This window comes from Chionomys nivalis, chromosome 2 (assembly GCF_950005125.1).
Source record: "Chionomys nivalis chromosome 2, mChiNiv1.1, whole genome shotgun sequence".
NCBI lineage: Eukaryota > Metazoa > Chordata > Mammalia > Rodentia > Cricetidae > Chionomys > Chionomys nivalis.
Window position 1 is genome coordinate 85,373,253 of NC_080087.1, and position 14,447 is coordinate 85,387,699.

Consider the following 14,447-nt stretch of genomic DNA (forward strand, 5'->3'; position numbering starts at 1 on the left):
GAGCCACCTCTCCAGCCCTACACCTGTTTCTAATGGGCACAAGTTAACAGTTAAAACACGACCCTGTAGGGCTGGAGAGATGGCTCAGAGGTTAAGAGCACGGACTGCTCTTCTAAAGGTCCTGAGTTCAATTCCCAGCAACCACATGGGGACCCCCAACCATTTGTAGTGAGATCTGGGGCCCTCTTCTGGTGCTGCAAGCAGAATACTGTACACATAATAAATAAATATTTAAAAAAAAAAAAACACGACCCTGTAAATAGAATGGGTGCTGCTCCCAGTCCTAATGATTAGGTCTGTGAAATGTCTCATCTCGGTTTCTTTCTTTCTTTTTTTCTGGCTTCTTTGAGACAGGGTTTCTCTGTGTAGCCCTGACTGTCCTGGAACTTGCTTTGTAGACCAGGTTATCCTCAAACTCACAGAGATCCACCTGCCTCTGCCCCCAGAGTGCTGGGATTAAAGGCGCAAGCCATCTTGATCACTGTTCTTACCAGTGAAATGGAACTACTCCTTTGTTCTTAAACCTTTCAATCTTTGTTCTGAAAGCTTTAAAACATCATACACTTTAATTCCAGAACTCTGGGAAAGTGAAGCAGGTGGATCTCTGTGCTTTGCATATAACTAGGGGCACACAGAAAAAGCCAGTCTCGAAAACAAAAAACCTACCATCAAAGAACAAAACAACAACCTCCCTAAAATGGGATGATGAGACTAGACATACATGCAGGTAAAACATCCATATGCATAAAATAATAATTTTTCCCCCAAAATGCAATGGCACATTAAGCAACCTTAAAGCACCACCATTAAATCAACAGCAAAGGCAACAGTCACTCACAAGCAGCTTCAGGGTCGGCTCTGTCAGGAGACACTTCTTGATCTGCATCCTCCTCTCCAAACAGCTGGCTGCAATTCCAGAAGAGTGAACAATCAGGGAAAGGCATTTGAAACAGATGTGACTATTTCCCCAGAAATATCTATTTACAATAGTCCAAATGCTTAGCATGATGATTCACAGCGCATACATAATCCTAAGAGTATCCTGTTTGCTCATGGCACCAAGGCTAGATGAGATGTGTGACAATATCAACTAGGTTTCGAACATTTCAATATGCGAACGTGCCAGTAAAAACAGGCAAGCTTCGTTCCTGAAGAACATTTTCACAGTAGAGGACACTCACCAGACACCTGCAGCTGGCTATTCCATAACTACCCATGCTACACATTCCCAAAGTCTTATTCTAGGTGGCAAAATTCAGCAGAGAATAAGGCACTTCTTATTCTTACAGAAAAGAAAATAATACTAAACTGTTAAGCTAAGATTCTTCACCAGCCAAGTCACCCTAAACCTGGTTTGATTCTTCCCAGACAGAGGCACCCAGCCTTTCCTCAGGGAGATGACTCAGTGAAACCCTTTCATATGCTTCCCCCACAAAGAAGCAAACACCGAAAACTGTAAAGCTCTTGGAAACACTTCCCAAGAAACGACCTTCTGGTCATACTATTTAACTCCCAACAAGGCTGTCAATGTTTCACTTCCTCTAGACCGCCTGACTGGGTCTTCCACTGAGTGTGACATATCCATGCTAGGTAGTCAAGTTAGGGTGTTCTGTGGCCAAGGATCAAAACTGGGGTAATCCACTATTTGGGCAAATACTCCCGTCAACTGAGCTGCATGATCCACACACCATATCACACTTTGCAGAGGTTTAGCTGACGGCTACAGCAGGGTCTTACTGTACAGTGGAACTAATTAGGTAGATGGCCTGGCTTAGAATCCAGAGAGCCACTTGCCTCTACTCTTTTTTTTTTTTTTTTTTGGTTTTTCGAGACAGGGTTTCTCTGTGGCTTTGGAGCCTGTCCTGGAACTAGCTCTTGTAGACCAGGCTGGTCTCGAACTCACAGAGATCCGCCTGCCTCTGCCTCCCAAGTGCTGGGATTAAAGGCGTGCGCCACCACCGCCCGGCCCTTGCCTCTACTCTTGAGTGCTGTTATAGTCGTGTCCCATCTTGTCTGATTTTTACCAACCATACTTCTATTGATTTTAGAAACACATTTTACTGCAGTCGTGACCCAGCCACAGAAAAAGCAAGATGTGACTGCCTCTCTGAAAAAGGTACCAAGCCACGTGGCTGACATAGACAAGAAATATGGGCTAATATAAGTTATAAGAATTAGTTAATAAGAAGAGCCTGAGACACTGGGCCAATCAGTTTATGATTAATAAAAAAAAAAGAAATACATTTTTTTTAAATTTATTTATTTTTATTTATTATTTGTTTATTATGTATAGTGTTCTGTCTGCATGTATCCCTGCAGGCCAGAAGAGGGCACCAGATCAGATGGTTGTGAGTCACCATGTGGTTGCTGGGAATTGAACTCAGGACCTCTGGAAGAACATCCAGTGCTCTTAACCTCTGAGCCATCTCTCCAGCCCAAGAAATACATTTTAAAAAACAATTTTCAGTCAGCTGCAAATCCTACATGTCTCTCCACATAACAGCCTGTCTCTTGATGACAGCCACCCAACACTTTCTCTGGTCAACTCTTCCTTCACTTTCAGTGCTTTTGATGTCTTTTAAAAAATAACAATGGGGCTGGAAAGATGGCTCAGTGGTTAAAAGCATTGCCTGCTCTTCCAAAGGTCCTGAGTTCAATTCCCGGCAACCACATGATGGCTCACAACCATCTGTAATGAGGTCTGGTGCCCTCTTCTGGCCTGCAGACATACACACAGACAGAATATTGTATATATAATAAATAAATAAATAAAATAAAAATAACAATGTATTTACTTTTATTTCATTTGCACTGATATTTTGCCTGATGTATGCCTGTGTGAGGGTGTCAGATCTTAGAGTTAGAGACAGTTGTGAGCTGCCACGTGGATACTGGGAATGGACTCTGGGTCCTCTGGAAGAGTTCACACTTACCCCTCAGCCCCTACATGGGGGAATCTGGCCCTTGGTGAATGGAGGGTGTCAGGTGTGCACATACATAAAGGAAAACATTCTTATGTACTTAAAATAAATCTTAAAATAAGAAAATTGTTCCCTAATTCCAATAAAGATTTTCTCCACAATAAAAATTTTGTTTTGTTTTTCAAGACAAGGTTCCTCTGAGCATAGTCCTGGCTGTTCCGAAATTCACTTTGCAGACCAGGCTGGCCTCAAATGCACAGATATGCTGTAAATAAAATAATCTAAATGAATGAATAAATAAATGTATTTTTTGTTTGACAAATAAGTAAGTAAGTGCTCAGTGCACCGCATGTATGCCTGTGGATGCTAGAAGGACACTGGATCCCTGGTAATAGTTATGGACAGTTGCAACCCCAGCATTTGGGAAGTGGAACGTCATCTCCAACTATGTGGCATGTGTATGTCCAGGTCAGTCTGGGCTACAAGAGACCCTGTCTCAAGGGGGAAAAGAACAGGAAGCAGGGAGCGAGGAGAACAAACACTCTCAGGGAAAAGTCCAAAGAGTGAGTTACTTAGCAAGAAACGCAAGCACAATGACTTCTTAGGATGCACTGGCCTCAAAAAACACATCTCCACTGTTTGGAGTGGGCGGCCCAGGACTCCCTGCTACACTGCTCAGTGGGAAGGGGGGAAGGGAGGTTACCAAGGGTGCAGCAGTGACAGATGATGCTGACAGTGGGACAAACAGCATCTTCCCCTGCTGCTGTCTTCCTCTCAATACCCAGTCTCACGAGGAAAACACTAGACAAATGCCAATGTTGGTCACTGTGCTGACCTGCTACTCAGAACCACAAGGGTTGCCCAACACAAAGAATATCTAAGAAATGAACGGCCAAGAGCTAGAGACGTGAAAACTCATGTAGCATCCAAGATAGGATCCTAGAAATGACAAAGGATATTATCTAAGAGCCACAAAATATCAAGAAACTTTTTTTCTTTTTTTTGAGACAAGGTTTCTCTGTGTAGATAGTCCTGGCTGTCCTCGAACTCACAAAGAGATCCATCTGCCTCTGCTTCCTGAATGTTGGGAGTAAAGATGTACACCATCACTGCCTAATAAGAAATGTTCTAATTACTAATGCTATCAGAATTGATTTCTCTGTCTTCAGGCATATATCAAATTAATGTAAAACGTTAAAGGGGGAAACTGGGCGATGCACACCTTTAATCCCAGCCTTTAGGAGGCAGACGCAGGTAGATCTGTGAATTTGAGGCCAGCCTGGTCTAAAGAGTGAGTTCCAGGACAGTCAGGGCTGCACAGAGAAACACTGTCTCTAGGGGCTGGGGAGGTGTTAAGGAGATGTGTTCCTGGGAACCCCACTACTGTCTGGAAATTGTGTGCTAACACTGTGTTCTCAGTTATTTACTCAGGCTCTCCCAGCTGGGAATCAAACTGGAAATTTGGGGGGGGAGGGTGTCCAACTATCTCCCTCTCCTTTCAGTTTTGTTTTTTCAGATATTCTGGAGCACACCTCATTTAGGCTACCAACACTCAGCATTTCTCCGTGTGTGTGACCAGTAGCCTTCCTTTTCACTACCATAGTCAGGCATTCAACAAGTGGTATTTTTTACCACTGTTAAGAGTTGGTTGTGGATGGTTACTAAACAGGGTAGGGATCCTAACCATGGCCTCAGGCATACCAGTCAAGTACCACACAAATGAGTCCTACCCCAGACCCACTAAAGGATTTTAACTCCACTGTGAATTCTTCTTTAACAGGTTATTTATAAGTATGTTTTCATAATTCCAAATATATACATTCGTACAAACTTTGTTGCATGCCTGTGTCCAATACCAGACTAAACATCCAAAATTTCATCCACAGCATGCAAAGAATGCTGTCTGAGTTAAACCCAAGAAAATCACTAGTGTCTCTTTGCCATATTTAACCACTATAAATATATCCTTTTTAAGACTATTTAAGTAAAAATGACCCCGTGTTCCATAATCTGCTCTGAAAACATGCCAGGGACACATAACTCTTACTTGAACAAATACTTTGCCCAAACGATGCAGTGAATAGGTTCAGAAGGTGTGTTCCGAATCGTACAGCCAGGGAACGTTCTCTGTGTTGGCTTAGGATGACACTCGTAGCACTCAGTCACACCCTATAAAGTCAGGGCATAAGAGAGCAGTTACTCCACAACAGTTAGAAGGTAGTACAGCTGCAGACACTTCATCCCCTCACTTACATTCCAGCCCACTTCTATGCCGCCAAGAAAAATTTAAACTATAAGTGACTGCAAAACCCTTACTGTATATATAAAGGATCCAGAATCAAAATGCAAAGGCTAAATGACATGACCAAGTCGTGGCTGAGGTGGAAACATTCCTCCCAACTCCCACTCAAGTGGAAGGCAAATTCAGAAAGAAGAAAGCATTGTAGTACAACACCAAATCAGAGAATTATATTTTTTTATTTCACCAAATAACAGAAAACTACAGGAAGCCGGGGGTGGTAATGCACACCTTTAAAATCCTAGCACTCGTGCTAAGGCAAGACAATCTCTGAATTAAAGGCCAGGGAGGTCTACAGAGAGAGAGTCCCAGGACAGCCAGGGTTATGTAGAGAAACCTTGTTTCCAAAGAGAGAGAGAAAAAAAAAAAGTAGGGCCGGGCGGTGGTGGCGCACGCCTTTAATCCCAGCACTCGGGAGGCAGAGGCAGGCGGATCTCTGTGAGTTCGAGACCAGCCTGGTCTACAAGAGCTAGTTCCAGGACAGGCTCCAAAACCACAGAGAAACCCTGTCTCGAAAAACCAAAAAAAAAAAAAAAAAAAAAAAAAAAAAGTAGGGGCAAGGTATCCCTACTGTAGGACCATCAGATGAATCCCTCTTTATCTCAGCATGTCTCAACCTAAGCCTTCACAAAGGAGAATAAAAAACAACTTAACAGTTAACAGTTAAAGAATCAAAACTCTTGCTGGGTGGTGGTGGCATACACCTTTAATCCCAGCACTTGGGAGACAGAGGCAGGTGGATCTCTGAGTTTAAGGCCAGCCTGGTCTACAGTGTAAGTTCCAGGACAGCCAGGGCTGTTTACACAGAGAAAGCCCATCTTGAAAAACAAACAAAAAGAATCAATATATGTTTTAATATAGATTAAATGGCAGATCCAGGATCTCCTGCTAACGCTACTGTGCCCTCCGACTTCCAATAAATACCTCGGATGAAGCCACCGAAAAGCACATTGTGTATGCTGCAGGTAACACCAAACACCTCCACCTCATTCTATACTGACACATCGGAGTCTATAAAGCACTGACCCACACAAAACCTCTGGAGAATGACACAGAATAAGCTTCCAAGACTAACAGTTAAAACAAAAGAAAGCCATGCTTTGTAACATAGGTACCCAGTCAAAAATATACCAATGGGCTGGAGAGATGGCTCAGTGGTTAAGAGCACTGACTGCTCTTTCAGAGAACCTGGGTTCAATTCCCAGCACCCACATGGCAGCTCACAACTGTCTGAAAATCCAGTTCCAGGGGATCTGACAGCTTCACACCAATGTACATAAAGTTAATTACAAATATTATAAAAAAAAAATGCGACAAGCCAGGCCATTTTAAGTATTTTCAAAAAGTACTTTCTAACCTTTGAAGGAATTCTTCAAATGTAGCTTTTAATGTTTACTTCCCGAAGGAGCTAAGAGATCTGAAGACCTAACTAATCAGTCCCAGGCTTTTATAAACCTACGCTAAAGATACACACCACCCACTCGTTTGTTAGCTTCACTGATATGCTTCAAATCTATCTGCACCCCAGACTCCTTTAGGTAAAAATGAACATTAGAGATCCGGAGTTAGGATTGCTTACTACCTCATTTCTACACCTGAACTAGAAGACTCCAAACCCAAAAGTCAACTGTTGATTTCTACACTCACTTAGTGTGTGTGCACGCACAGGAGCACCAAAGCACATGTGTGGCAATCAGGACAAGTTGTGCGAGTTGTTTTCTCCTTCCAACACGTTGGTACAGGGCTAAACCTAAGTTGTCAAGCTTAGCAGCAAGCGCACGCTGAACCATCTCACTGGCCCCAAAATCACTGTTGTCTTGTTTTGAGACAAAGTCTCACTATGCAGCCCTGGCTGGCTGGAATTCACTATGTAGACCAAGCTGGCCTTGAAGCCAAACAGATCGTGCTGTGGGATTAAAGACAGCATGCGCCACCATGCCTGGCACACTGAAGCTTCTGGAAGTCTGACTACTGCTCATCATCTACAGCTTCACGCAAAGCCCTATGACTACTAAGCATTGTTGTAGCTTGTTCTGTCCGTCTAAGGATTTCTGTTTGTCTGATTTTGGTTTTTCAAGACAGTTTTTCTCTGTGTAGCCCTGGCTGTCCCGGAACTTGCTCTGTAGACCAGAGATCCATTGCCTCTGCCTCCTGAATGCTGGGAGTAAAAGAAGGCACTACCATGCCCTGCTCAGGCTAAGAATTTTAATATATACCTTAAGGTGGGCGGTCTTCTGGGAACTTAATGAACCCAGGGACCTAAGCATTATCCCGGTTTTGTTTGTTTGTTTTGGTTTTTCAAGACAGGGTTTCTTTGCAGCTTTGAAGCCTGTCCTGGAACTTGGTCTGTAGACCAGGATGGCCTCGAACACAGAGATCAGCCCGTCTCTGCCTCCCGAGTGCTGGGATTAAAGGCGTGCGCCACCACTGCCTGGCACCACCCTGTCTTATACAGCATGAAATCTCTATACCTTGGATGCTGGCCTGCTTATACTATATACATCCAAAGTTTTTTCCTTCCTAAGTCTCAAGTAAATAGGTGAAAAATAAGAACAATGTGTTTACCTTCTTGATAGTGGTCACTTGTCCAAGATAACCAGCAGTCCCACTTTCAATGAGAGGCACATCGGCTGCCAGACACATTCTATTTACATGGTTTCGGGCAGCTGAAAGAAAACACGAGTTACCAAGAGTTTCTGAAGACAGAAACAAGTTCAGGATGACAATTATGAAAACATTTTCTTGCTTTCAAAAAACCGCATGTTCACTGTGACTAAGGCAAAGATAACTACTTTTGTCTGCAACACTTTGGCTACATCCTTAGCCAATGACATGTCATTACAGGACACTCAGCAAAATCAAACAAGAAATTTGCTTTACAAATTTACTCTAGACAAAGACTCTTTTTTCTTTATTTTATTTTTGGTTTTCAAGATAGGGTTTCTCTGTGTAGCTTTGGAACCTGCCCTGAGACTCGCTCTGTAGACCAGGCTGGCCTCAAACGCACAGAGATTCACCTGCCTCTGCCTCCTAAGTGTTGGTATTAAAGACATGCCCACCATGCTTAGCTTTCCAGAAAGAAATTTGTTACACCTACGAGGACCTGGTCTAGAACCCTGTGTTACAGGTACAGCTGGAAGAATTCTAGAGCCAGTCTTTAAATGGAGCAGCCTAAACTAGGCCTGGTGTACCAGCCCTTGGGAGGCGGGCAGAAGAGTTCAAGATCATCCCCAGCTACTTAGTAAATCTAAGACCGTCTCAAGAATAGAGCAGAAAAACTAACACCTTACTGCGGCCTCACCCAAAGGCACTTTACAATCACCTGATGCTCTGGCCCATTTGTATTATAATAGTCCTGGTGGACACCCCTCAGATGCTCATTGCCTAGGTCTAAGCACAATCAAGACGTACTGCAACCACCTGAAACAAATTCACAGGCAGTCTTCCAATGCCCTTCTAGCTACACCTTCTGGTAGAATAGCAAAGTGTATGAAGGCCAACTGTGTGTCCTAGAGAAATAGCCATCAACCGGCTCTGCTTATACCTAAAATTCTAGCACACCGGAGACTGAGGCAGGAGGATTGTCACCAGTTTAAGGTCAGCCTGGGGGAACATGGTGAGTTCCAGACTGTCACACACTCCAAAAGCCCCACCTATTCTTATTTCCTTTTGTGTTTAAGTTCTAATTCATAGTTGGACACTAAATCTCTAACCAGCTTTGACATGGGGAAGAGGAAATTAACAAGATGTGAAACATTAAAAACACCTTACCTCTGTTATCTAACGCATTCATAACCAATATAAACTTTCGAAAAAATTCCACATTATACTCTGGGCTGAAAAGCAAAACAAAAAGGTCACCAAAACTGGTCTTTTGTATGATTTTTCTCAGCATAATAAATAGAGTCCCAAAATGGACAAATAACTGTAAAAATAACCATTGGTGGGAAGTATATGCCATAGTGACAGGAAGGCTGGAATTTTCCTAATACAAGCATATTTTAAAGGAACCATTCTCAAGTTTCTCTCCTTCCTGACCAGCAATCCAAGACACCAAGACAAATTCTTAAACTGGCAGAAAGCTGGCATAACCTCACTAGTAAACCCCCCCAGGGTAGCAAGTGCCTGGGAACATACAAGGGACACATTCCCAGGATCTGCATGGCCAGCGGTTTCACCTCACATGGTCACAATCAGGCAGGGTTCAGGCCCCTCGGGGCTCCGCTTTTAGCAGCACTGGGAAAGTGCAAGGGGTAAGAGGCAACAAGCAGACCTACAAAGCATTAGAAATAACAGGAGAGACAAGTGCCTTGAGAAAGCTGAAGGCTCCCTCTAATTCCCAGTCACATGTGTGTGTGGCAGGGGACTTAAGCTCATGGATCTTTGCTCTCCACCTCCATAAGGACAGATTACCCATCATTACTGAGGTACATGCAGTCAGACCCTACCACTATACACAGCATCAGCGGAGCCTCAGGCATGAAAGCACAGTTATTTCTAAGTCTCTGAGTAACTTCCTTACTGACATTAAAACATCGCTCATCTACATGAACCGGGAGAAGCGATGCCACTGATGGCACAGACTTAGCATGCTTAAATATTCTACAAGTTATCCGAAAACTACAGAATGATTCGGGCTCACATAGATGCCTGATAAAAATACCTTATACTTTATTGTTTGTTTGTTTGTTTGTTTTGTTTTTCGAGACAGGGTTTCTCTGTGGTTTTGGAGCCTGTCCTGGAACTAGCTCTTGTAGACCAGGCTGGTCTCGAACTCACAGAGATCCGCCTGCCTCTGCCTCCCGAGTGCTGGGATTAAAGGCGTGCGCCACCACCGCCCGGCACCTTATACTTTAAAGGCTTAACTAAAAATTCATAGCAAATAGCTTTGTAACAGAATGGCGTGCATACTTCATGATGCTGTCATGGTGAGCCTCGATGTTAGCTTGGGGGTGGAACTGCAGCACACTTTCTTTGGCAACCTGGAAAACCAAAAGTAAATTACTCATTTTTGTTGACATTTGAAATCTGACATATACATGGTTACTTTACTTACTTATTTATATATATACAAAAAATGTGGTAAGATTTCATTAAGTATATACATATTCATAAAATTAGTTTTCCCCTACACGTGACCATTTTTATGTGAATGGCAAACTTCAGAGAAAATAGAAACCATGGGGCTGGGGTAGAGCACTTGTGTACCTCCAGTAGCACAAAACTAAACTGAACTAAAATGCAATAATGTCAGTCATTCACTTAAAAGCCTAAGAAAAGAAGCCGTAAATAAACCACCCAGGTCAGCTTGACTACAAAATGTAATGCAAGTTTAGAAAGACTCCTGTCAGAGGATGAAGAAACTCAGTCTAAAAACTGACACAGCAAAATACCTGTGGGGAAGGGAGCTGCAAAAAAGAAAATAGGAAACAAGCACAATGGGATGGGAGGGAAGGGGCTGACAGAAAACAGAAGAACAAGACCTTTAGTCCCAACCCAGGAAGAATATTCAAAGCAGCAATATCTTCCCTGGGGACACAGGAGAATCTGGCCTCTGGGATGCAAACGAGCAAACTTAAATATGAAGAGGATACAAAAGACACTTCAAATACAGCACTCAGAATTTCAATTCCTTCCAGGAAAAAAAAAGGGCGGGGGAGATGTGGGCTACTCCTCAGCCCAACCCCCAGGACCCAATTGTCCCTACTTCTATTCTCACGCAGTGGCACTCACAGGCGCCCCATACAAACTAAAACAAGCAAACGAATAGAATAATTTTAATCACAGACAAAAGAAGAGAGAAGCAGGGCTGTGGTGGTGCACGCCTTTAATCCCAGTACTTGGGAGGTAGAAACAGGCAGGCGAACAGGTGTGGTTTGAGGCCAGCCTGGTCTACAGAGTGACTTAGAAAACCCTGTCTTGAAAAACTAGGAAGAGAGAGAAAGATAGGGGAGGGGGGATGCTAGCGTCACCTACTTTCCCTCTCTCTAGGAGTCATAATCTGGCCTATTGAGAGAGAACTTCATTGTCAGAGTTCTAAACACAACATGGGAAACAGTTACCTGAGCCTTTGACCTTCCAACGTGTTTCTTTTGAAACAAGAACTGTCTGTTGAGGTTGCTGACGTCGATAGTATCCAGATCAATCTACAAAGGCAGAAACCCGGATGAATCACACTGTTCGAGCAACATCACTACCTTCAGCATTCATAGTTCAGAACTTACCAGCGTAGAAAGTGCTTCTCTGGACAAGTCATACCCAAACTGTTAAAAGCTACATTTAAAGAATATGGGAAGGGCAGTGTCAATGTCAAAGATAACCATCAAGGCCTGGTGGTGGCTAGCAAGCCTTTAATCCCAGCCCTTGGGAGGCAGAGATAGGCAGATCTCTGTAACTTCAAGGCTAGCCAGGTCTACAAAGTGAGTTTTAGGACAGCCTGGACTACTATACAGAGATACCCTGTCTTAAAAAAAAAACAAACAAAAAACCAGAATGCACTGAGGATGGCTAATTTTTTGATTTAATCCTATTTCAGGCAATTCCTTAGAAAGCATAAAAGCTTTGGTTTATAAAAATATAAAAATTTTAAAAACAAACAAATAAAAATATAAAGGTTTCCGGTGGGCAAGGTGGTGTACTCAGGTATCTGTGAGTTGGAGGTCAGCGTGGTCTCCATAATGAGGTCCAGACTAGTCAGGGTTACATATAGAGACCCTGTCTCAAAATATAGATAGATAAATAAATAAAGACAAAAGAGATAAAAGGCATTAAAGTGGTTGTCCTGCCAGCTACAAAGACGTGGGTTCAATCCCCCAGCACCCATATTAAAACAAGAGGAGATCCTGGGACTCACTAGCTGGTCAATCTAGTAAATTTGGAGAGTTCCAGAACAAGGGAGCCTCTGTCTCAAAAAAAGGTAGACAGTGCCCCCAGAAGACACCCTAAGTTGTCATATGGGCTCCACCCCCCCAAATAAATCAATACCCATCTGTCTGATTACTTCAAATGTGGTATAATTTACTGTGCCTGTTGTTTTCCATTAAGTCATGTGGCAATCGGAGTTGGAAACGTTTGTTGCTTTACTCTGTATATACATAGTCACTCAGGATTGCTTGAGGGGTATTAAAGTCAAAAAATAAAATAAAATAAAAAATTCGTGTTTAAACATCTAACCCAGGAGCTGGAGAGAGGGCTCAACAGTTAAGAGTGCTGGCTGCTCTTGCATTGGACCTGGGGCCCAATTCTCAGCACCTACATTGGTAACACCAGTTCCAGGGGATTCAATGCCCCTCCTGGCCTCCGAGGGCACCAGGAACAGACACATAAACTAAGGGAAAATTTTTAAAATAAAAATAAAATTTAGGGGCTGGAGAGATGGTTCAGAGGTTAAGAGCACTGACTGCTCTTCCAGCAACCTGAGTTCAATTCCCAAAAACCACATGGTGGCTCACAACCATCTGTAATGAGATCTGGTGCCCACACACTGTATACATAATAAATATTTTTTAAAAAGTAAAATAAAGTTTAATTGCTACTTGAAAGAAAATAAGTCGGGAGCTGGAGAGATGGCTCAGTGGTTAAGAGCATTGACTGCTCTTCCAGAGGTCCTGAAGTTCAATTCCCAGCAACCACATGGTGGCTCACAACCACCAGTAATAAGATCTGGTGCCAACTTCTGTCTGCAGGAACACATGCAGGCAGACTATTGTATACATAATAAATAAATAAATCTTTAAAAAAAAAAAAAAGAAAGAAAATAAGTCCAGCTAACATCATTCTATTTCAATAAGCTTACATAAACAACAAACAAAATGCTCTCATCAAGAAACAGCCTAACAGTTTGGGGTAGTTCATGAACAATTAAAAACATATAAGTACTGAAATATCCATTTGTACTTCAAAGCTCCCAGCGTCCACAGAGTAGAGGAACGCCAATAAACATCTGTCATCTCGTGAACCTCCTCATTTACGCTACAGTTCACTACAAACATTAAACCAAAGAAAAGCAATTAAAACAAAGATCATTTACTTTTCAATTCACTCTTGTCTACTGCAAAAACTATTCTTTTTTAAACATAGCCTCCAGAATTACCAACAGACTGGATTCTCTGTGGCCTGGAACTGGGTGTGAAGTCTAATCAGTGCATAGAAAAATAGACTTGAATTCTGCCTCGCCTTACATCTTGACACCTGTAAATTAGTTCCATGTTTCTGCTAATCCGTAAGGCATTTTCAACTCACATCCCAGCTCCAGATAGTATCTCCAACACGTTAACAAACTACAGCGGCTTCCTGTCATTGCACACTAAAGCAAAACTTAGATTACGAACAATCAAAAACTTTTTTAAATTTCTTGAGGAAAAGTCTTGCTACGTAGCCCAAGCGAACCTCAACTCCCGAACCTACTGTCTCCCGATTGTAGGGATGACACGTGGTCACCCAATCGCCAACCCAAGGGAACATCTTTAATGACATAAACGGCAGTGTCCCATCTGCACTGTGCCCAGCCCAGAGGCGCGCGAGCCCCAAAGGAGTTCATCCAGCCACTAGCGGCGTCTCCTCAGGGTAAGTTACTCAACCTCATAGCGCCTTACTTCCCTCATCTGTTAAAAATAAAATGGGATGTGAACACTTGCAACCTAGAGGCCGGTGGCATACTCGAGTAAATGCATGTGAGCGCACCCGGGGTGCTGCTGCTGCTGCAGCCGCTCTGCCGCGGGTCGTTACTTTCAAGTTAGGGGCACGTTCGAATTAAAGTCACAGCATCCACAGGGGTCTCGATCACTTCCTGCATCCCAGAGTAACTGGGGAAACTGTTCGGCTCGGGAGGCGGCGCGCGCAGGCCCGGGGAGCGGAGGCCTACAGACAGGAGGCCGGGAAGCCGGGGCCCAGTGTCCCCGCCAATCTGTTCCCGAAGCGGCGACCCTGATCCCCGGCCCGAGGGCCGCACCGCCCTGACTCCCGCCCAGAATTCGGGCCCCGCGTCCCGCAGACAGCCCGCCATTCAGCCGGAGGCCGGGCCTCACCAGATCGATGTGAGAGAAGCCGGTGAGCACCAGGTTCTTGAGCAGCTCACAGCCGATGCCACCCGCGCCCACCACCAGCACCCGGCCGCGGGACACCGCCTCGGCCAGCTCCCGGGGAAGCCCCCGCGACAGTGCCATGGCGGGACGTCCACGAGCCGCGGCGCAGTCGGAGGCGGGAGAACCCGAGCGGCAGCCGGAAGC

General features: G+C 43.9%; 1 protein-coding gene across 1 annotated transcript in view; it reads right to left on the reverse strand.

The window, feature by feature from the left end:
- The window catches only part of Uba2 (ubiquitin like modifier activating enzyme 2), a 30,563-nt gene extending 16,116 nt beyond the window's left edge, over positions 1-14,447 (reverse strand). The window contains exons 1-7 of the mRNA XM_057762596.1: positions 14,247-14,447; positions 11,283-11,366; positions 10,132-10,202; positions 8,992-9,056; positions 7,786-7,886; positions 4,969-5,090; positions 839-906 (exon numbers count right to left, since the gene is read on the reverse strand). Coding sequence (XP_057618579.1) covers positions 839-906; positions 4,969-5,090; positions 7,786-7,886; positions 8,992-9,056; positions 10,132-10,202; positions 11,283-11,366; positions 14,247-14,384 — 649 coding nt within the window. The 5' untranslated portion in view covers positions 14,385-14,447. The remainder of the gene's footprint in view (positions 1-838; positions 907-4,968; positions 5,091-7,785; positions 7,887-8,991; positions 9,057-10,131; positions 10,203-11,282; positions 11,367-14,246) is intronic.